Below are 23,695 nucleotides of genomic sequence, written 5' to 3'. Positions count from 1 at the left end.
TTATATCTATCTGTGTGGTCCATGACAGACACTGTCGAGTAAGATATTATATCTATCTGTGTGGTCCATGACAGACACTGTCGAGTAAGATATTATATCTATCTGTGTGGTCTATGACAGACACTGTCGAGTAAGATATTATATCTATCTGTGTGGTCTATGACAGACACTGTCGAGTAAGAGGTTCTATTTAACTAATATTACATTTGTTTAATCTGTTGTATGTACACCATTGTAATCATTAGACGGGTACTTTCTATGGTTCTATACAATGACTGTCTCTATGTTTACACAAAGATCATGAAGCTCCTGAAGTTAAGGAAAATATTTTTGGTTATATAATCCCTGACTATGTCATTATTAACTGAACCAGCACCCAACGTTTCTAGCTGGAGGATAATGTTTTGGCTCGGAGGCTGTGTCGGTGTGTGCTGTACTGATTCTAGGAAGTCTAGGATGACTTCTAAGGTTACACTCTGACAGTGATTAAAAGGTCTGACCGATGCTGGTCAGAATGAAACATACATCCCCACTTTTATCGATTGGACGGTCTGTCATATTAACATGAATAATTACCCTATGATAACATTACTGTCTGTTTATGTCTTCCCTCCTAGGTCACCATCGTCATCAAGTATTTCTTCCAGTTTGGCTTTTTCCCCTTCAACCAGAACCCGAAGGTGGACGTGAATAAACCCTTCCACCCTCCAAACATCATCGGAGTGGAGAAGAAAGATGGATACGTCGTCTATGACCTCATACAGCTTCTGGCGCTCTTCTTCCACAGGTCCATCCTGAAGGTACGTCTCAGAGAGAGAGAGAGAGAGAGAGAGAGTGCTGATCTAGGATCAGTGTAGCCCATTTAGATTGTAGTGAGTAAGAACTCCATGGACAGGGAGGATCTGATCCTAGATCAGCACTCCTACTGTGAGACTCTTGGTGAATACGGGACCTGGATACTCCTGTTGTTTAGCTGAGAAGCAGTGCGATGTGATGAGTCTGTTCTAGCTGGCTGAGATACAGCTCTGGATTCTGTTAGTTGTAGCTTATTGTATGAATGTATTGTATAGTGTATTATATAAGGTATAGTATATTATATAAGGTATAGTATAGTGTATTATATAGTGTATAGTATATTATATAAGGTATAGTATAGTGTATTATATAAAGTATAATATAGTGTATTATATAAGGTATAGTGTATAGTATATTATATAAGGTATAGTGTATAGTATATTATATAAGGTATAGTATAGTGTATAGTGTATAGTATATGGTGTATAGTATAGTGTATAGTGAATGGTGTACAGTGTATAGTATTGTGTACAGTATAGTGTGTAGTGTATAGTATAGCGTGGTGTGTAGTATGGTGTATAGTATAGTATAGTGTATGGTGTATAGTATAGTGTATACAGTGGGGCAAAAAAGTATTTAGTCAGCCACCAATTGTGCAAGTTCTCCCACTTAAAAAGATGAGAGAGGCCTGTAATTTTCATCATAGGTACACTTCAACTATGACAGACAAAATTAGAAAACAAATCCAGAAAATCACATTGTAGGATTTTTAATGAATTTATTTGCAAATTATGGTGGAAAATGAGTATTTGGTCACTACAAACAAGCAAGATTTCTGGCTCTCACAGACCTGTAACTTCTTCTTTAAGAGGCTCCTCTGTCCTCCACTCGTTACCTGTATTAATGGCACCTGTTTGAACTTGTTATCAGTATAAAAGACACCTGTCCACAACCTCAAACAGTCACACTCCAAACTCCACTATGGCCAAGACCAAAGAGCTGTCAAACGACACCAGAAACAAAATTGTAGACCTGCACCAGGCTGGGAAGACTGAATCTGCAATAGGTAAGCAGCTTGGTTATAGTTGAAGTGTAGCTATGATGAAAATTACAGGCCTCTCTCATATTTTTAAGTGGGAGAACTTGCACAATTGGTGGCTGACTAAATACTTTTTTGCCCCACTGTAGTATAGTGTAGTGTAGTATGGTGTATGGTGTATAGTGCGTAGTATAGTATAGTGTGTAGTATAGTGTATGGTGTATAGTGTATATTGTATGGCGTATAGTATAGTGTATTTTATGGTGTATAGTATAGTGTACAGTATAGTGTATAGTATAGAGTATCGCATAGTGGAGTGTATAGTATAGTGTATAGTATAGATGATTTTATTGTATAGTATAGTGTATTGTATAGTACATAGTATAGTGTATAGTGTAAAGTGTATAGTATGGTGTATAGTGAATAGTGTATAGTATAGTGTATAGTATGGTGTATAGTGCATAGTGTATAGTGTATAGTATAGTGTATAGTGTATAGTATAGTGTATAGTGTATAGTATAGTGTATAGTGTATAGTGTATAGTGTATAGTGTATAGTATAGTGTATAGTGTATAGTATAGTGTATAGTGTATAGTATAGTGTATAGTACGGTGTATAGTGTATAGTATGGTGTATTGTATAGTGTATAGTATGGTGTGTTTAGTATAGTGTATAGTACGGTGTATAGTGTATAGTATAGTGTATAGTATGGTGTATTGTATATTGTATATAGTATAGTGTATAGTATGGTGTATTGTATATTGTATATAGTATAGTGTATAGTATGGCGTATTGTATATTGTATATAGTATAGTGTATAGTATGGCGTATTGTATATTGTATATAGTATAGTGTATAGTATGGTGTATTGTATATTGTATATAGTATAGTGTATAGTATGGTGTATTGTATATTGTATATAGTATAGTGTATAGTATAGTGTATAGTACGGTGTATTGTATAGTGTATAGTGTATAGTGTATAGTATAGTGTATAGTGTATAGTATAGTGTATAGTGTATAGTATAGTGTATAGTGTATAGTGTATAGTATAGTGTATAGTGTATAGTGTATAGTGTATAGTGCATAGTATAGTGTATAGTATAGTGTATAGTATGGTGTATAGTGTATAGTATAGTGTATAGTATAGTGTATAGTATGGTGTATAGTATAGTGTATAGTATGGTGTATAGTATAGTGCATAGTATGGTGTATAGTGTATAGTATAGTGTATAGTATGGTGTATAGTGTATGGTATAGTGTATAGTATAGTGCATAGTATGGTGTATAGTATAGTGTATAGTGTTGTGTATAGTGTATAGTATAGTGTATAGTATGGTGTATAGTGTATAGTATAGTGTGTAGTGTAGTGTATAGTATAGTGTATAGTGTATAGCATAGTGTATAGTGTATAGTGTATAGTATAGTGTATAGTATAGTGTATAGTATGGTGTATAGTGTATAGTATGGTGTATTGTATAGTGTATTGTATAGTGTATAATATAGTGTATAGTATGGTGTATAGTATAGTGTATAGTACGGTGTATAGTGTATAGTATAGTGTATAGTATGGTGTATAGTATAGTGTATAGCATGGTGTATAGTGTATAGTATAGTGTATTGTATAGTGTATTGTATGGTGTATAATATAGTGTATAGTATAGTGTATAGTATAGTGTCTAGTATAGTGTATAGTATGGTGTATGGTGTATAGTATAGTGTATTGTATAGTGTATAGTATAGTGTATAGTATAGTGTATAGTATAGTGTATGGTGTATTCTATAGTGTATAGTATAGTGAGTAGTATTGTGTATAGTATAGTGTATAGTATAGTGTATAGTATGGTGTATAGTGTATAGTATAGTGTATAGTATTGTGTATTGTATAGTGTATAGTGTATAGTGTATAGTGTATAGTATAGTGTATAGTATTGTGTATTGTATAGTGTATAGTGTATAGTGTATAGTGTATAGTATAGTGTATAGTATGGTGTATAGTATAGTGTATTGTATAGTGTATTGTGTATAGTATAGTGTATAGTATGGTGTATAGTATAGTGTATTGTATAGTGTATAGTGTATAGTATAGTGTGTAGTGTATAGTATAGTGTATAGTATGGTGTATAGTATGGTGTATTGTATAGTGTATAGTATAGTGTATAGTATAGTGTATAGTCTGGTGTATAGTATAGTGTATAGTATAGTGTATAGTATGGTGTATTGTATAGTGTATAGTATGGTGTATTGTATTGTGTATAGTATAGTGCATAGTATGGTGTATAGTATGGTGTATTGTATTGTGTATAGTATAGTGTATAGTATAGTGTATAGTATGGTGTATAGTATAGTGTATTGTATAGTGTATGGTGTATAGTATAGTGTATAGTATGGTGTATAGTATAGTGCATTGTATAGTGTATAGTGTATATTATAGTGTATAGTATGGTGTATAGTATAGTGTATTGTATAGTGTATTGTGTATAGTATAGTGTATAGTATGGTGTATAGTATAGTGTATTGTATAGTGTATAGTGTATAGTATAGTGTGTAGTGTATAGTATAGTGTATAGTATGGTGTATAGTATGGTGTATTGTATAGTGTATAGTATAGTGTATAGTATAGTGTATAGTCTGGTGTATAGTATAGTGTATAGTATAGTGTATAGTATGGTGTATTGTATAGTGTATAGTATGGTGTATTGTATTGTGTATAGTATAGTGCATAGTATGGTGTATAGTATGGTGTATTGTATTGTGTATAGTATAGTGTATAGTATGGTGTATAGTATGGTGTATAGTATGGTGTATTGTATAGTGTATTGTGTATAGTATAGTGTATAGTATGGTGTATAGTATAGTGTATTGTATAGTGCATAGTGTATAGTATAGTTTGTAGTGTATAGTATAGTGTATAGTATGGTGTATAGTATGGTGTATTGTATAGTGTATAGTATGGTGTATTGTATTGTGTATAGTATAGTGTATAGTATAGTGTATAGTATAGTGTATAGTATGGTGACTTCCGGCGCCGACAGAGATGGCCGACAGAGATGGCCGCCTCGCTTCGCGTTCCTAGGAAACTATGCAGTTTTTGTTTTTTTACGTGTTATTTCTTACATTAGTACCCCAGGTCATCTTAGGTTTCATTACATACAGTCGAGAAGAACTACTGAATATAAGATCAGCATCAACTCACCATCAGTACGACCAAGAATATGTTTTTCGCGACGCGGATCCTGTGTTCTGCCTTACAAACAGGACAACGGAGTGGATCCTATGCAGCGACCCAAAAAAACGACTCCGAAAGAGAGGGAAACGAGGCGGTCTTCTGGTCAGACTCCGGAGACGGGCACAGCGCGCACCACTCCCTAGCATTCTTCTTGCCAATGTCCAGTCTCTTGACAACAAGGTTGATGAAATCCGAGCAAGGGTAGCATTCCAGAGGGACATCAGAGACTGTAACGTTCTTTGCTTCACGGAAACGTGGCTTACTGGAGAGACGCTATCCGAAGCGGTGCAGCCAACAGGTTTCTCCACGCATCGCGCAGACAGGAAAAAACATCTTTCTGGTAAAAAGAGGGGCGGGGGCGTATGCCTTATGACTAACGTGACATGGTGCGATGAAAGAAACATACAGGAACTCAAATCCTTCTGTTCACCTGATTTAGAATTCCTCACAATCAAATGTAGACCGCATTATCTACCAAGAGAATTCTCTTCGATTATAATCACAGCCGTATATATCCCCCCCCAAGCAGACACATCGATGGCTCTGAACGAACTTTATTTAACTCTCTGCAAACTGGAAACAATTTATCCGGAGGCTGCATTCATTGTAGCTGGGGATTTTAACAAGGCTAATCTGAAAACAAGACTCCCCAAATTTTATCAGCATATCGATTGCGCAACCAGGGGAGGAAAGACCTTGGACCATTGTTACTCTAACTTCCGCGACGCATATAAGGCCCTGCCCCGCCCCCCTTTCGGAAAAGCTGACCACGACTCCATTTTGTTGATCCCTGCCTACAGACAGAAACTAAAACAAGAGGCTCCCACGCTGAGGTCTGTCCAACGCTGGTCCGACCAAGCTGACTCCACACTCCAAGACTGCTTCCATCACGTGGACTGGGAGATGTTTCGTATTGCGTCAGATAACAACATTGACGAATACGCTGATTCGGTGTGCGAGTTCATTAGAACGTGCGTTGAAGATGTCGTTCCCATAGCAACGATTAAAACATTCCCTAACCAGAAACCGTGGATTGATGGCAGCATTCGTGTGAAACTGAAAGCGCGAACCACTGCTTTTAATCAGGGCAAGGTGTCTGGTAACATGACCGAATACAAACAGTGCAGCTATTCCCTCCGCAAGGCTATCAAACAAGCTAAGCGCCAGTACAGAGACAAAGTAGAATCTCAATTCAACGGCTCAGACACAAGAGGCATGTGGCAGGGTCTACAGTCAATCACGGACTACAGGAAGAAACCCAGCCCAGTCACGGACCAGGATGTCTTGCTCCCAGGCAGACTAAATAACTTTTTTGCCCGCTTTGAGGACAATACAGTGCCACTGACACGGCCTGCAACGAAAACATGCGGTCTCTCCTTCACTGCAGCCGAGGTGAGTAAGACATTTAAACGTGTTAACCCTCGCAAGGCTGCAGGCCCAGATGGCATCCCCAGCCGCGCCCTCAGAGCATGCGCAGACCAGCTGGCCGGTGTGTTTACGGACATATTCAATCAATCCCTATACCAGTCTGCTGTTCCCACATGCTTCAAGAGGGCCACCATTGTTCCTGTTCCCAAGAAAGCTAAGGTAACTGAGCTAAATGACTACCGCCCCGTAGCACTCACATCCGTCATCATGAAGTGCTTTGAGAGACTAGTCAAGGACCATATCACCTCCACCCTACCTGACACCCTAGACCCACTCCAATTTGCTTACCGCCCAAATAGGTCCACAGACGATGCAATCTCAACCACACTGCACACTGCCCTAACCCATCTGGACAAGAGGAATACCTATGTGAGAATGCTGTTCATCGACTACAGCTCGGCATTCAACACCATAGTACCCTCCAAGCTCGTCATCAAGCTCGAGACCCTGGGTCTCGACCCCGCCCTGTGCAACTGGGTACTGGACTTCCTGACGGGCCGCCCCCAGGTGGTGAGGGTAGGCAACAACATCTCCTCCCCGCTGATCCTCAACACTGGGGCCCCACAAGGTTGCGTTCTGAGCCCTCTCCTGTACTCCCTGTTCACCCACGACTGCGTGGCCACGCACGCCTCCAACTCAATCATCAAGTTTGCGGACGACACAACAGTGGTAGGCTTGATTACCAACAACGATGAGACGGCCTACAGGGAGGAGGTGAGGGCCCTCGGAGTGTGGTGTCAGGAAAACAACCTCACACTCAACGTCAACAAAACTAAGGAGATGATTGTGGACTTCAGGAAACAGCAGAGGGAACACCCCCCTATCCACATCGATGGAACAGTAGTGGAGAGGGTAGCAAGTTTTAAGTTCCTCGGCATACACATCACAGACAAACTGAATTGGTCCACTCACACAGACAGCATCGTGAAGAAGGCGCAGCAGCGCCTCTTCAACCTCAGGAGGCTGAAGAAATTCGGCTTGTCACCAAAAGCACTCACAAACTTCTACAGATGCACAATCGAGAGCATCCTGGCGGGCTGTATCACCGCCTGGTATGGCAACTGCACCGCCCTCAACCGTAAGGCTCTCCAGAGGGTAGTGAGGTCTGCACAACGCATCACCGGGGGCAAACTACCTGCCCTCCAGGACACCTACACCACCCGATGTCACAGGAAGGCCATAAAGATCATCAAGGACATCAACCACCCGAGCCACTGCCTGTTCACCCCGCTATCATCCAGAAGGCGAGGTCAGTACAGGTGCATCAAAGCTGGGACCGAGAGACTGAAAAACAGCTTCTATCTCAAGGCCATCAGACTGTTAAACAGCCACCACTAACACTGAGTGGCTGCTGCCAACACACTGACACTGACTCAACTCCAGCCACTTTAATAATGGGAATTGATGGGAAATGATGTAAATATATCACTAGCCACTTTAAACAATGCTACCTTATATAAATGTTACTTACCCTACATTATTCATCTCATATGCATACGTATATACTGTACTCTATATCATCGACGGTATCCTTATGTAATACATGTATCACTAGCCACTTTATACTATACTATGCCACTTTGTTTACATACTCATCTCATTTGTACATACTGTACCCGATACCATCTACTGTATCTTGCCTATGCTGCTCTGTACCATCACTCATTCATATATCCTTATGTACATATTCTTTATCCCCTTACACTGTGTACAAGACAGTAGTTTTGGAATTGTTAGTTAGATTACTTGTTATTACTGCATTGTCGGAACTAGAAGCACAAGCATTTCGCTACACTCGCATTAACATCTGCTAACCATGTGTATGTGACAAATAAAATTTGATTTGATTTGATTTGTATTGTATTGTGTATAGTATAGTGTATAGTATGGTGTGTAGTATGGTGTATTGTGTATAGTATAGTGTATAGTGTATAGTATGGTGTATAGTATGGTGTATAGTATGGTGTATAGTATAGTGTATAGTATAGTGTATGGTATAGTGTATAGTATGGTGTATAGTATGGTGTATAGTATAGTGTATTGTATTGTGTATAGTATAGTGTATAGTATAGTGTATAGTATGGTGTATAGTATGGTGTATAGTATGGTGTATAGTATAGTGTATGGTATGGTGTATAGTATAGTGTATAGTATAGTGTATAGTATGGTGTATAGTATAGTGTATTGTATTGTGTTCATAAGGAACTATCATGTTGTGATTTTGGTTTGCCGATTGATACGATCGAGAGTCATTGCCTACAACTCTTAAAACAATGTAATTGTTTGTTTGTTCAAAGTTCCATCATACCTTACCTCTCCTCTACCTGCCGCCACTTGGTTTGGTACAGAGCATTAACCTTGTGTCTCTTCTTTGTACTGTCCTGCCATAGTGTCATGGTCTATGGGACGAAGACAACCTTAAGGACACCAAGAAGGAGATCCTCCGCAGGGACACTGAGTCAGAGGACGATGAGAGGAGGGAGATGGAGGCCACTCCCGTCCCTTCCACCCCCCGCGAGAGGAAGGGGTCCACACAGACCCTCAGGTCTATAAACCTGGGCATGGGAACCTCCGTGGACTCTGTACACGTCCCCATGCACAACCTCCAGCAACAGCAGCAGACCTACCAGAGAAGAAAGAGCTCCAGTGGAGGGTCTCATATCTCCCACCGCTCAGTCCACTCTGTACGCTCCAAGAGAGGTCAGGAAAACTATTTGACTTGACTTGATTTAGCCTTTACTCTACAGCACTTTACGATTGACTTTATTTTAATAAAGCTCCATACTTTACTTAGTAGGGATGTAAAGATTTACCGATCTGTCCCTGGTTCAAATGTGAGTTGCGTGGGTCTGCGGGAACCCAAACCGATCCAAATGAAGCAATCAATAAGAAAAGCTATTCTAACGTCACAAATCGCCATGACTACTAACGTTTTTTTTTTAATTTTTTTACTCATGTCATTTTCTTTTGCTGCATTGTTCCAAAACAAAAAACCCTCGACCTGTTGTGACGTGAATTGATGCTTCCTGTCCTTCAGCTTATCAAACAGTCCGGCTTGTAACTGAGTATGACGTTCATCTAAAAGTCAGTTAACAACTGTGTGCACAGTAGGGATGGTACCTCATTCAGTCCACTGGTCCACTGTTTCACTGAACCTTCCTTAGTCGAGCAGTCGCATGTATTACATGACAGACGACTGTCTGATTGGCTCCTGTCTCAGTGGACTGATCCATTGCGGCGATCACAGGGATGGCACAGTCCATCACTCTAAGACATGTGATACTGAAATTGAATATGGTTATATTATATTTTTTTTTTAAATGGTGCAAACACTAATAAATCTAATATTATTTTATAATAGATGCGCTTTCTCCCGCGTTGGATACGGTCGCTGTCTGCGGGTCGCGGTCTGCGGGTTGCGGCCTGCGGGTTGCTGTCTGTGGGTCGCTGTCTGCGTGTCGCGGTCTGCGGGTCGCTGTCTGCGGTTCTAAAACATAATCTTTAGTGTAGAATTGCCGCCTTTCTATCACGGCTCAGGCTACGACCCAGATGCAGACACAGGAGGCGGATAGTAGAACTCTCAGAGTTTATTATTGTTCAAGGGGCAGGCAAAAGGTAAATCAAGGGAGGAAAAGAGTCATAATCCTAATCAGAGTCAGGCAGGTACGGTACGGCAGGCAGGATCAGGGTCAGGATAGGCAGAAAAAGGTCAGAACTGGGAAGACTAGGAAAAACTAAAACTAGAGCACAGGAAATACGGGAACACGCTGGTGGGACTGTGTGCTTAAAGCATCAGACAAGCTCAGGTGCACTATGTAGTTGATTTTATTCAAACACATAGGGTGTGTCTGTCTATATGTGGAAAAATAAGGTTAAACATTTTGACCAATCAAAAGAACAGGACGACTCTCGGTCTACGAATATTTTATGGTAGTCAGGGAGACGTAGCTGCCCTATGCCACTGAGAGGTAGGCCTACCTTATTCCTGTTCAAATATTAGCACTGTACAATTTAGGTTAAAGTGCCTTCAGAAAGTATTCATAACCCTTGTCTTATTCCACATTTTTGTTAATTTCAAAATTGATTAAATTGACTTTTTGTTTTACCCATCTACAAACAATACCCCAAACAATACCCCATAATGACAAAGTGAAAACATGACACATTTGTTGAAAATGAAATAAAGAAATATCTAATTTACATACGGTACCAGTCAACAGTTTGGACACACCTACTCATTCCAGGGTTTTTCTTTATTTGTACTATTTTCTACATTATAGAATACTAGTGAAGACATCAAGACTATGAAATAACACATATGGAATCATGTAGTAACCAAAAAAGTGTTAAACAAATCAAAATACATTTTAACAAGGCACACCTGTTAATTGAAATGCATTCCAGGTGACTACCTCATGAAGCTGATTGAGAGAATGCCAAGAGTGTACAATGCTGTCATCAAGGCAACGGGGGGCTACTTTGAAGAATCTCAAACATAAAATATATTTTGATTTGTTTAACACTTTTCTGGTTACTACATGATTCCATATGTGTTATCTCATAGTTTTGATGTCTTCATTATTATTCTACAATGTAAACAATAGTCAAAATACAGAAAAACCCTGGAATGAGTAGGTGTTCTAGAACCCTGGAATGAGTAAGTGTTCTAGAACCCTGGAATGAGTAGTTGTGTCCAAACTTTGACTGGTACTGTAAGTGTTCACACCCCAGTGTCAATACAACTTAGATTCACCTTTGGCATGGTATTTCTGGGTAAATATCTAATATCTAAGAGCTTTGCACGCATGGATTGTATAATATAATTTTTTCAAATTCTTCCAGCTCTGTCAAGTTGGTTGCTAGACAGCCATTTTCAAGTCTTGCCATAGATTTTCAAGCCGATTTAAGTAACAACTGTAGCTAGACCCCTAAGGAACAGTCAATGTCATCTTGGTAAGCAACACCAGTGTATATTTGGCCTTGTGTTTTGGGTTATTGTCCTGCTGAAAGGTGAATTCCTCTCCCAGTGTCTGTTGGAAAGCAGAATGAACCAGGTTTTCGTGAGGATTTTGCCTGTGCTTAGCTCTATTCCGTTTCTTTTTATCCTAAAAAAACTCCCTAGTCCTTGCCGATGACAAGCATACCCATAACATGATGCAGCCACCACCATGATTGAAAATATGAAAAGAGTGGTACTCAGTGATGTGTTGGATTGGCCCCAAACATAACGCTTGGTATTCAGTATTTAAAGTTCCTTTCTTTGCCAATCCAACACAACACATCACTCTCACATCTCTCACATCAGAGAGCAAATATCCTATGTAGAGTTTGTATTCTGTATTTGTATTTATTATGGATCCTCATTAACTGCTGCCAAGGCCAAATTTAAAGCTGTTGTACATTTAAAAAAAACATTCAAATACATTTCACAACAAATTTTACAACACATTAAGTGTGTGCCCTCAGGCCAGCATTCAACTACCACATATCTATAACACAAAATCCATGCGTACTTTGTGTATAGTGCGTATGTTGTCGTGTGTGTCTGTACCTGTGTGTGTGTGTCTCTTCACAGTCCCCGTTGTTCCATAAGGTGTATTTTTATCAGTTTTTTTTATCTGATTCTACTGCTTGTATCAGTTACCTGATGTAGAATAGAGTTCCATGTAGTCATGGCTCTATGTAGTACTGTGCGCCTACCATCGTCTGTTCTGGACTTGGGGACTGTGAAGAGACCTCTGGTGGCATGTCTTGTTGGGTATGCATGGGTGTTTAAGCTGTGTGCTGGTCATTCAAACAGACAGCTCGGTGCATTCAACAAGTCAATATTTCTCACAAATTCAAGTAGTGCCGGAGTCAATCTCTCCTCTACTTTGAGCCTGGAGAGATTGACATGCATATTATTAATTTTAGCTCTCTGTGTACATTTATGGGGCCAGCCGTGCTTCTCTGCTCTGAGCCAATTGTTATTCTTCTAAGTCCCTCTTTGTGGCACCTGACCACACGACTGGACAGTAGTCCAGGTGCAACAAAACTAGGGCCTGTAGGACCTGCCTTGTTGATAGCGTTGTTATGAACAGACCTCTCACCATCTTAGCTACTGTTGCATCGATATGTTTGACAATGACAGTTCCACATTATTCATTACAATATTTAGTTTAGGTTTAGGGTTTAGTGAATGATTTGTCCCAAATACAATGCTTTTAGTCTTTGAAATATTTAGGACTAACTTATTTATTGCCACCATTATAATTACTAAGGGTTGGTAACAGGCTGATTGGTCGGCTGTTTTAAGCCAGTAAAGGGTGCTTTGCTATTCTTGGGCAGCAAAATTACTTTTACTTCCCTCCAGGCCTGAGGGCACACACTTTCCTGTAGGCTTAGATTGAAGAGATGGCCAATAGAAGTGGGAATATTGTCCTCTGTCACCCTCAGTAATTTTCCATCCAAAGTTTCAAACGTTCATAACCATACGCTTTTGAGACGGGCGTGAAATCCTAAGCCGTGTTATATTAATTGGCTATGTATGTCATAGCTCATTTCTAAAGCTAAATATTGACATATTACTAGCTGAAAACATTTGAATCTGCTATAGGACAAGTTAATCGGTGGGTGATAAAAAGTGGGGGAACTAAAACATCCCTTCCCTAATCTGATAGTGGTAGATGCTCAGTCTTCCCCATGGCTCTCTACATCATTCACTCACAGGGCCACTCAGCCAGAGAGGAAGATGCAAAGCAAGAGGTTTAACTGGGCCAAAAATCTATGTTCTCCAGCAGGTGGCGTTTTTCATTTTTTTCACTCACCAAGCTTGGAGTTTTTGTATAGAGGTCAAAAGAGATTGTCAAATTAGTTTTTTGGTTGTGCCTGTTGTTCACACGCGTATCGTTCATCACATTGGATAGAATGGTTCCACCTTGCTTCCTGTCGACTGCCTTACATTTTTTAAGACATTTATTTCAATTGTTAGAGCAAAGTTTACTTTAATTTACTTTACTGTACTTTACTTATCTATTTAATTTACTTTACTTTTCTTAGCCATTTGCTTTACTATACTTTACTTATCAATTTAATTTACTATACTTTACTTATCTATTTAATTTACTATACTTTACTTATCTATTTAATTTACTATACTTTTCTTAGCCATTTAATTTACTATAGATATTTTAGTTTTACTTTAGTTTACTTTACTGTACAATGCTAGTTACTTTATTTACCCACTATCTTACTTTACTTTGCTAACAACTTACTTCTACCTTACTCTGCCCCTAACTTACTTTACTTTACTTTACCACTAACTCACTTTACTTAGCCACTAACTTATTTTACTTAACTTTACTACTAACTTATTTTACTTAACTTTACTACTAACTTATTTTACTTAACTTTACTACTAACTTATTTTACTTAACTTTATTACTAACTTATTTTACTTTACTTTACCACTAACTTATTTTACTTTACTTTACTACTAACTTACTTTACTTTACTTTACCACTAACTTATTTTACTTTACCACTAACTTACTTTACTTTACCACTAACTTACTTTACTTTACATAGCCACTAACTTATTTTACTTTACCACTAACTTACTTTACTTTACTTTACCACTAACTTATTGTACTTTACCCCTAACTTACTTTACTTTACCACTAACTTACTTTACTTTACTACTAACTTACTTTACTTTACCACTAACTTACTTTACTTTACTACTAACTTACTTTACTTTACTTAGCCACTAACTTATTTTACGTTACTTTACTACTAACTTACTTTACTTTACCACTAACTTATTTTACTTTACCACTAACTTACTCTACTTTACCACTAACTTACTTTACTTTACATAGCCACTAACTTATTTTACTTTACTTTACCACTAACTTACTTTACATAGCCACTAACTTACTTTACTTTACTTAGCCACTAACTTACTTTACTTTACATAGCCACTAACTTACTTTACTTTACTTTACCACTAACTTACTTTACTTTACCACTAACTTACTTTACTTTACTTAGCCACTAACTTACTTTACTTTACTTTACCACTAACTTATTTTACTTTACTTTACCACTAACTTACTTTACTTTACCACTAACTTACTTTACTTTACTTAGCCACTAACTTACTTTACTTTACTTTACCACTAACTTATTTTACTTTACTTTACCACTAACTTACTTTACTTTACTTAGCCACTAACTTACTTTACTTTACTTAGCCACTAACTTATTTTACTTTACTTTACCACTAACTTACTTTACTTTACCACTAACTTATTTTACTTTACTTTACCACTAACTTACTTTACTTTACTTAGCCACTAACTTACTTTACTTTACCACTAACTTACTTTACTTTACTTAGCCACTAACTTATTTTACTTTACTTTACCACTAACTTACTTTACTTTACTTAGCCACTAACTTACTTTACTTTACCACTAAATTACTTTACTTTACTTAGCCACTAACTTATTTTACTTTACTTTACCACTAACTTACTTTACTTTACTTTACTTAGCCACTAACTTATTTTACTTTACTTTACTACTAACTTACTTTACTTTACCACTAACTTACTTTACTTTACTTAGCCACTAACTTATTTTACTTTACTTTACCACTAACTTACTTTACTTTACTTTACCACTAACTTACTTTACTTTACTTAGCCACTAACTTACTTTACTTTACTTAGCCACTAACTTATTTTACTTTACTTTACCACTAACTTACTTTACTTTACTTTACCACTAACTTACTTTACTTTACTTTACCACTAACTTACTTTACTTTACTTTACCACTAACTTACTTTACTTTACCACTAACTTACTTTACTTTACTTTACCACTAACTTACTTTACTTTACCACTAACTTACTTTACTTTACATAGCCACTAACTTATTTTACTTTACTTTACCACTAACTTACTTTACTTTACCACTAACTTACTTTACTTTACATAGCCACTAACTTATTTTACTTTACTTTACCACTAACTTACTTTACTTTACCACTAACTTACTTTACTTTACTTAGCCACTAATTCACTTTACTTTACTTTACTTCTAACTTACTTTACTTTTCTACTAACTTACTTTACTTTACCACTAACTTACTTTACTTAGCCACTAACTTATTTTACTTTACTTTACCACTAACTTACTTTACTTAACTTTACCACTAACTTACTTTACTTAACTTTACTACTAATTTACTTTACTTTACTTAGCCACTAACTTATTTTACTTTACTTTACCACTAACTTACTTTACTTTACCACTAACTTACTTTACTTTACTTTACCACTAACTTACTTTACTTTACTTTACCACTAACTTACTTTACTTTACTTAGCCACTAACTTACTTTACTTTACCACTAACTTACTTTACTTTACTTTACCACTAACTTACTTTACTTTGCCACTAACTCACTTTACTTTACTTTACTTCTAACTTACTTTACTTTTCTACTAACTTACTTTACTTTACAACTAACTTACTTTACTTAGTCACTAACTTATTTTACTTTACCACTAACTTACTTTACTTTACCACTAACTTACTTTACTTTACTTCTAACTTACTTTACTTTACTACTAACTTACTTTACTTAACTTTACCACTAACTTACTTTACTTTACTACTAACTTACTTTACTTTACCACTAACTTACTTTACTTTACATAGCCACTAACTTATTTTACTTTACTTTACCACTAACTTACTTTACTTTACATAGCCACTAACTTATTTTACTTTACTTTACCACTAACTTACTTTACTTTACCAAAAACCAATTAGCTAACACTCAAGTATTGTGTCATATACTGTTTTCACTGTGTGTGAACACTGAAGTGTCCTGTTTTAGATTCCTTTAACATTATTAGCCTCGTAACTTACTTTACTTTACTTTACCACTAACTTACTTTACTTTACCACTAACTTACTTTACTTTACATAGCCACTAACTTATTTTACTTTACTTTACCACTAACTTACTTTACTTTACCACTAACTTACTTTACTTTACTTAGCCACTAACTTATTTTACTTTACTTTACCACTAACTTACTTTACTTTACTTAGCCACTAACTTACTTTACTTTACCACTAAATTACTTTACTTTACTTAGCCACTAACTTATTTTACTTTACTTTACCACTAACTTACTTTACTTTACTTTACTTAGCCACTAACTTATTTTACTTTACTTTACTACTAACTTACTTTACTTTACCACTAACTTACTTTACTTTACTTAGCCACTAACTTATTTTACTTTACTTTACCACTAACTTACTTTACTTTACTTTACCACTAACTTACTTTACTTTACTTAGCCACTAACTTACTTTACTTTACTTAGCCACTAACTTATTTTACTTTACTTTACCACTAACTTACTTTACTTTACTTTACCACTAACTTACTTTACTTTACTTTACCACTAACTTACTTTACTTTACTTTACCACTAACTTACTTTACTTTACCACTAACTTACTTTACTTTACTTTACCACTAACTTACTTTACTTTACCACTAACTTACTTTACTTTACATAGCCACTAACTTATTTTACTTTACTTTACCACTAACTTACTTTACTTTACCACTAACTTACTTTACTTTACATAGCCACTAACTTATTTTACTTTACTTTACCACTAACTTACTTTACTTTACCACTAACTTACTTTACTTTACTTAGCCACTAATTCACTTTACTTTACTTTACTTCTAACTTACTTTACTTTTCTACTAACTTACTTTACTTTACCACTAACTTACTTTACTTAGCCACTAACTTATTTTACTTTACTTTACCACTAACTTACTTTACTTAACTTTACCACTAACTTACTTTACTTAACTTTACTACTAATTTACTTTACTTTACTTAGCCACTAACTTATTTTACTTTACTTTACCACTAACTTACTTTACTTTACCACTAACTTACTTTACTTTACTTTACCACTAACTTACTTTACTTTACTTTACCACTAACTTACTTTACTTTACTTAGCCACTAACTTACTTTACTTTACCACTAACTTACTTTACTTTACTTTACCACTAACTTACTTTACTTTGCCACTAACTCACTTTACTTTACTTTACTTCTAACTTACTTTACTTTTCTACTAACTTACTTTACTTTACCACTAACTTACTTTACTTAGTCACTAACTTATTTTACTTTACCACTAACTTACTTTACTTTACCACTAACTTACTTTACTTTACTTCTAACTTACTTTACTTTACTACTAACTTACTTTACTTAACTTTACCACTAACTTACTTTACTTTACTACTAACTTACTTTACTTTACCACTAACTTACTTTACTTTACATAGCCACTAACTTATTTTACTTTACTTTACCACTAACTTACTTTACTTTACCACTAACTTACTTTACTTTACATAGCCACTAACTTATTTTACTTTACTTTACCACTAACTTACTTTACTTTACCAAAAACCAATTAGCTAACACTCAAGTATTGTGTCATATACTGTTTTCACTGTGTGTGAACACTGAAGTGTCCTGTTTTAGATTCCTTTAACATTATTAGCCTCGTAACTTACTTTACTTTACTTTACCACTAACTTACTTTACTTTACCACTAACTTACTTTACTTTACATAGCCACTAACTTATTTTACTTTACTTTACCACTAACTTACTTTACTTTACCACTAACTTACTTTACTTTACTTAGCCACTAACTCACTTTACTTTACTTTACTTCTAACTTACTTTACTTTTCTACTAACTTACTTTACTTTACCACTAACTTACTTTACTTAGCCACTAACTTATTTTACTTTACTTTACCACTAACTTACTTTACTTTACCACTAACTTACTTTACTTTACTTTACCACTAACTTACTTTACTTTACTTTACCACTAACTTACTTTACTTTACTTAGCCACTAACTTACTTTACTTTACCACTAACTTACTTTACTTTACTTTACCACTAACTTACTTTACTTTGCCACTAACTCACTTTACTTTACTTTACTTCTAACTTACTTTACTTTTCTACTAACTTACTTTACTTTACCACTAACTTACTTTACTTAGTCACTAACTTATTTTACTTTACCACTAACTTACTTTACTTTACCACTAACTTACTTTACTTTACTTCTAACTTACTTTACTTTACTACTAACTTACTTTACTTAACTTTACCACTAACTTACTTTACTTTACTACTAACTTACTTTACTTTACTTTACTACTAATTTACTTTACTTTACTTTACCACTAACTTATTTTACTTTACTTTACTACTAACTTACTTTACTTTACATAGCCACTAACTTATTTTACTTTACTTTACCACTAACTTACTTTACTTTACCACTAACTTACTTTACTTTACTTTACTACTAACTTACTTTACTTTACTTCTAACTTACTTTACTTTACTTCTAACTTACTTTACTTTACCACTAACTTACTTTACTTTACCACTAACTCACTTTACTTTACTTTACCACTAACTTACTTTACTTTACTTTACTTCTAACTTACTTTACTTTACTTCTAACTTACTTTACTTTACTTCAAACTTACTTTACTTTACCACTAACTTACTTTACTTTACCACTAACTCACTTTACTTTACTACTAAGTTACTTTACTTTACTTCTAACTTACTTTACTTTACCACTAACTTACTTTACTTTACCACTAACTCACTTTACTTTACTTTACTACTAAGTTACTTTACTTTACTTCTAACTTACTTTACTTTACTTCTAACTTACTTTACTTTACTACTAACTTACTTTACTTTACTTCTAACTTACTTTACTTTACTACTAACTTACTTTACTTTACTTCTAACTTACTTTACTTTACTTCTAACTTACTTTACTTTACTTCTAACTTACTTTACTTTACCACTAACTTACTTTACTTTACTATCTACTTACTTTATTTTGCCACTAACTTACTTTACTACTAACCTAATTTACGTACAGTACAATAGGGTTGTAACATGCATTGCCATGGTTTCCCCAGGCAGCACTAACTCCAGGAACAGTAGCCATAGAGACGGGAGCGAGTCAGTGCAGCAGAAGACTAAGAAACAGCTGATCAAGGAGAAACTCAGAGAACAGATGATCAAAGCCAAGACCTTCACTATCAAAAGGTGGGCTTGACTGGTTGAATGATTGATTAGTTGATCGACTGACTGATTGGTTGATTGATTGTATTTGTATCATTGTCTCTCCAGGACCATGGAGGTGTACCTGCCCATCCGTCAGTTCTTCTACAACCTGGTCCATCCAGAGTACAGCGCTGTAACAGACGTCTATGTTCTAATGTTCCTGGCCGACACCGTCGACTTCATCATCATCGTCTTTGGCTTCTCTGCTTTTGGGGTACGTATGCTGGTCTCTTTTGGGGTACGTATGCTGGTCTCTTTTGGGGTACGTATGCTGGTCTCTTTTGGGGTACGTATGCTGGTCTCTTTTGGGGTACGTATGCTGGTCTCTTTTGGGGTACGTATGCTGGTCTCTTTTGGGGGTACGTATGCTGGTCTCTTTAGGGGTACCTACACTACCGTTCAAAAGTTTGATGTCACTTCGAAATTTCTTTGTTTTTGAAAGAAAATCACATATTTTTTTTTCTATTAAAACAACATCAAATTGATCAGAAATACAGTGTAGACATTGTTAATGTTGTAAAGGACTATTGTAGCAGGAAACAGTAGATTTGTTATGGAATATCTACATAAGCGTACAGAGGCCCACTATCAGCAACCATCACTCCTGTGTTACAATGGCACGATGTGTTAGTTAGTTTTGGGGTATGTCTAGTGTAGTCTCTTTTGGGTTATGTCTAGTCTCTTTTGGGGTATGTCTAGTCTCTTTTGAGGTGTGTCTAGTCTAGTCTCTTTTGAGGTATGTCTATTCTAGTCTCTTTTGGGGTATGTCTAGTCTCTTTTGGGGTATGTCTAGTCTCTTTTGGGGTATGTCTATTCTAGTCTCTTTTGGGGTATGTCTAGTCTCTTTTGGGGTATGTCTATTCTAGTCTCTTTTGGGGTATGTCTAGTCTAGTCTCTTTTGGGGTATGTCTAGTCTCTTTTGGGGTATGTCTAGTCTAGTCTCTTTTGGGGTATGTCTAGTCTCTTTTGGGGTATGTCTATTCTAGTCTCTTTTGGGGTATGTCTAGTCTCTTTTGGGGTATGTCTAGTCTCTTTTCAGGTATGTCTAGTCTCTTTTGGGGAATGTCTAGTCTAGTCTCTTTTGGGGTATGTCTAGTCTCTTTTGGGGTTTGTCTAGTCTAGTCTCTTTTGAGGTATGTCTAGTCTAGTCTCTTTTGGGGTATGTCTAGTCTCTTTTGGGGTATGTCTAATCTCTTTTGGGGTATGTCTAGTCTCTTTTGGGGTATGTCTATTCTAGTCTCTTTTGAGGTGTGTCTAGTCTAGTCTCTTTTGGGGAATGTCTAGTCTAGTCTCTTTTGAGGTATTTCTAGTCTCTTGGGGAATGTTTAGTCTCTTTTGGGGTATGTCTATTCTAGTCTCTTTTGGGGTATGTCTAGTCTCTTTTGGGGAATGTCTAGTCTCTTTTGGGGAATGTCTAGTCTCTTTTCGGGTATGTCTAGTCTAGTCTCTTTTGGGGTATGTCTAGTCTCTTTTGGGGTATGTCTATTCTAGTCTCTTTTGGGGTATGTCTAGTCTCTTTTGGGGTATGTCTAGTCTCTTTTCAGGTATGTCTAGTCTCTTTTGGGGTATGTCTAGTCTCTTTTGGGGTTTGTCTCTTTTGAGGTATGTCTAGTCTAGTCTCTTTTGGGGTATGTCTACTCTCTTTTGGGGTATGTCTAGTCTAGTCTAGTCTCTTTTGGGGTATGTCTAGTCTCTTGGGGTATGTCTAGTCTAGTCTCTTTTGGGGTATGTCTAGTCTCTGTTGCGGTATGTCTAGTCTAGTCTCTTTTGGGGTATGTCTAGTCTATTTTGGGGTATGTCTAGTCTCTGTTGCGGTATGTCTAATCTAGTCTCTTTTGGGGTATGTCTAGTCTCTGTTGCAGTATGTCTTGTCTCTGTTGCAGTATGTCTAGTCTGGGGTATATACTGTCCTCTAGGGCTAGAGCTATCCACTAACCCTATCCCCACTAGGGTTAGAGTTAGTGAAAAGTTAGTAGAAATGTTGACAGTTACTTGAACATTTACCGTATCTTATCTGTCAGAACTCCGTGGGAGCAGACATCACTTCCTCTTATCTCATCTTTTCTTATCTGTCAGAATCACTCAGCGAGGGCAGACATCACTTCCTCTTTTATCTTATCTTACCTTATCTTTTCTTATCTGTCAGAATCACTCAGCGAGGACAGACATCACTTCCTCTTATCTTATATTTTCTTATCTGTCAGAATCACTCCGCGGGAGCAGACATCACTTCCTCTCTTATCTTTTCTTACCTTATCTTTTCTTATCTGTTAGAATCACTCAGCGAGGACAGACATCAGTTCCTCTTATCTTATATTTTCTTATCTGTCAGAATCACTCAGCGAGAGCAGACATCACTTCCTCTCTTATCTTATCTTACCTTATCTTTTCTTATCTGTCAGAATCCCTCAGCGGGAGCAGACATAACTTCCTCTTATCTTATCTTTTCTTATCTGTCAGAATCACTCAGCGAGGGCAGACATCACTTCCTCTCTTATCTTATATTTTCTTATCTGTCAGAATCACTCAGCGAGAGCAGACATCACTTCCTCTTATCTTATCTTTTCTTATCTGTCAGAATCACTCAGCGAGAGCAGACATCACTTCCTCTTATCTTTTCTTATCTGTCAGAATCACTCCGCGGGAGCAGACATCACTTCCTCGTATCTTACCTTTTCTTATCTGTCAGAATCACTCAGCGAGAGCAGACATCACTTCCTCTTATCTTTTCTTATCTGTCAGAATCACTCAGCGAGAGCAGACATCACTTCCTCTTATCTTTTCTTATCTGTCAGAATCACTCAGCGAGAGCAGACATCACTTCCTCTCTTATCTTATCTTTACTTATCTGTCAGAAACACTCCGCGGGAGCAGACATCACTTCATCTCTTACCTTATCTTTTCTTATCTGTCAGAAACACTCAGCGGGAGCAGACATCACTTCCTCTTATCTTACCTTATCTTTTATAATCCTTTCTGTCAGAAACACTCAGCGGGAGCAGACATCACGTCGTCCCTGTCGGAGGACCAGGTTCCCGGAGCCTTCCTGGTGATGGTTCTGATCCAGTTTGGGACCATGGTGGTGGACCGGGCCCTGTACCTCAAGAAGACAGTGCTGGGGAAGGTCATCTTCCAGGTGATCCTGGTGTTCGGGATCCACTTCTGGATGTTCTTCATCCTGCCCGGAGTCACTGAGAGGTTAATACTCACCTTGTGGAGTAAATTAGTTAATACATGTGATTTATTGGGTTGATTTAATACATTTGTTGTTGAATTAGTTCATTTGGTAAACATATATGGACTGGGTCAGATCTCCTTAGGGTGGGTAGGGGCCTCGTGATTGATTAAGGATGTATCATTAGTATCCGTGTTTGTCAGTAGTAACCTTGCTTAATTAACAGTATTTATACCTCTGTCCACTTTGCAGGCGTTTCAATGAGAACACAGTAGCCAAGCTATGGTACTGTATCAAGTGTATCTACTTTGGGCTGTCAGCCTATCAGATCCGCTGTGGCTACCCCACCAGAGTCCTGGGTAACTTCCTCACCAAGAGCTACAACTACGCCAACCTCTTCCTGTTTCAAGGGTGAGTTAGGACAAGGGGGTTCCCCAACTTTATTTTGGGGCCACAGACCAACTCTTCTGGTTTCTACGGTGAGTTAGGACAAGGGGGTTCCCCAACTTTATTTTGGGGGCCACAGACCAACTACGTCAACCACTTCCTGTTTCAAGGGTGAGTTAGGACAGGGGGTTCCGCAAAATGTATTTTGGGGGCCACAGACCAATTCTTCTGGTTTCTAAGGTGAGTTAGGACAAGGGGTTCCCCAGCTTTATTTTGGGGCCACAGACCAACTCTTCTGGTTTCTAAGGTGAGTTAGGACAAGGGGGTTCCCCAGCTTTATTTTGGAGCCACAGACCAACTCTTCTGGTTTCTAAGGTGAGTTAGGACAAGGGGTTCCCCAGCTTTATTTTGGGGCCACATAC

The 23,695-nt window shown here is 37.0% G+C and overlaps 1 protein-coding gene across 1 annotated transcript in view; it reads left to right on the top strand.

Annotated features, from left to right (window-relative positions):
* The window catches only part of LOC139387576 (piezo-type mechanosensitive ion channel component 2), a 291,891-nt gene that overhangs the window by 252,994 nt on the left and 15,202 nt on the right, over positions 1-23,695 (top strand). Inside the window, exons 45-50 of the mRNA XM_071133907.1 lie at positions 618-800; positions 8,881-9,190; positions 19,564-19,693; positions 19,778-19,925; positions 22,695-22,909; positions 23,139-23,297. Of these exons, the coding sequence (XP_070990008.1) occupies positions 618-800; positions 8,881-9,190; positions 19,564-19,693; positions 19,778-19,925; positions 22,695-22,909; positions 23,139-23,297 (1,145 nt within the window). The remainder of the gene's footprint in view (positions 1-617; positions 801-8,880; positions 9,191-19,563; positions 19,694-19,777; positions 19,926-22,694; positions 22,910-23,138; positions 23,298-23,695) is intronic.

This window comes from Oncorhynchus clarkii, chromosome 28, assembly GCF_045791955.1.
Source record: "Oncorhynchus clarkii lewisi isolate Uvic-CL-2024 chromosome 28, UVic_Ocla_1.0, whole genome shotgun sequence".
NCBI lineage: Eukaryota > Metazoa > Chordata > Actinopteri > Salmoniformes > Salmonidae > Oncorhynchus > Oncorhynchus clarkii.
This window is presented reverse-complemented; position numbering and strand designations above follow the sequence as displayed.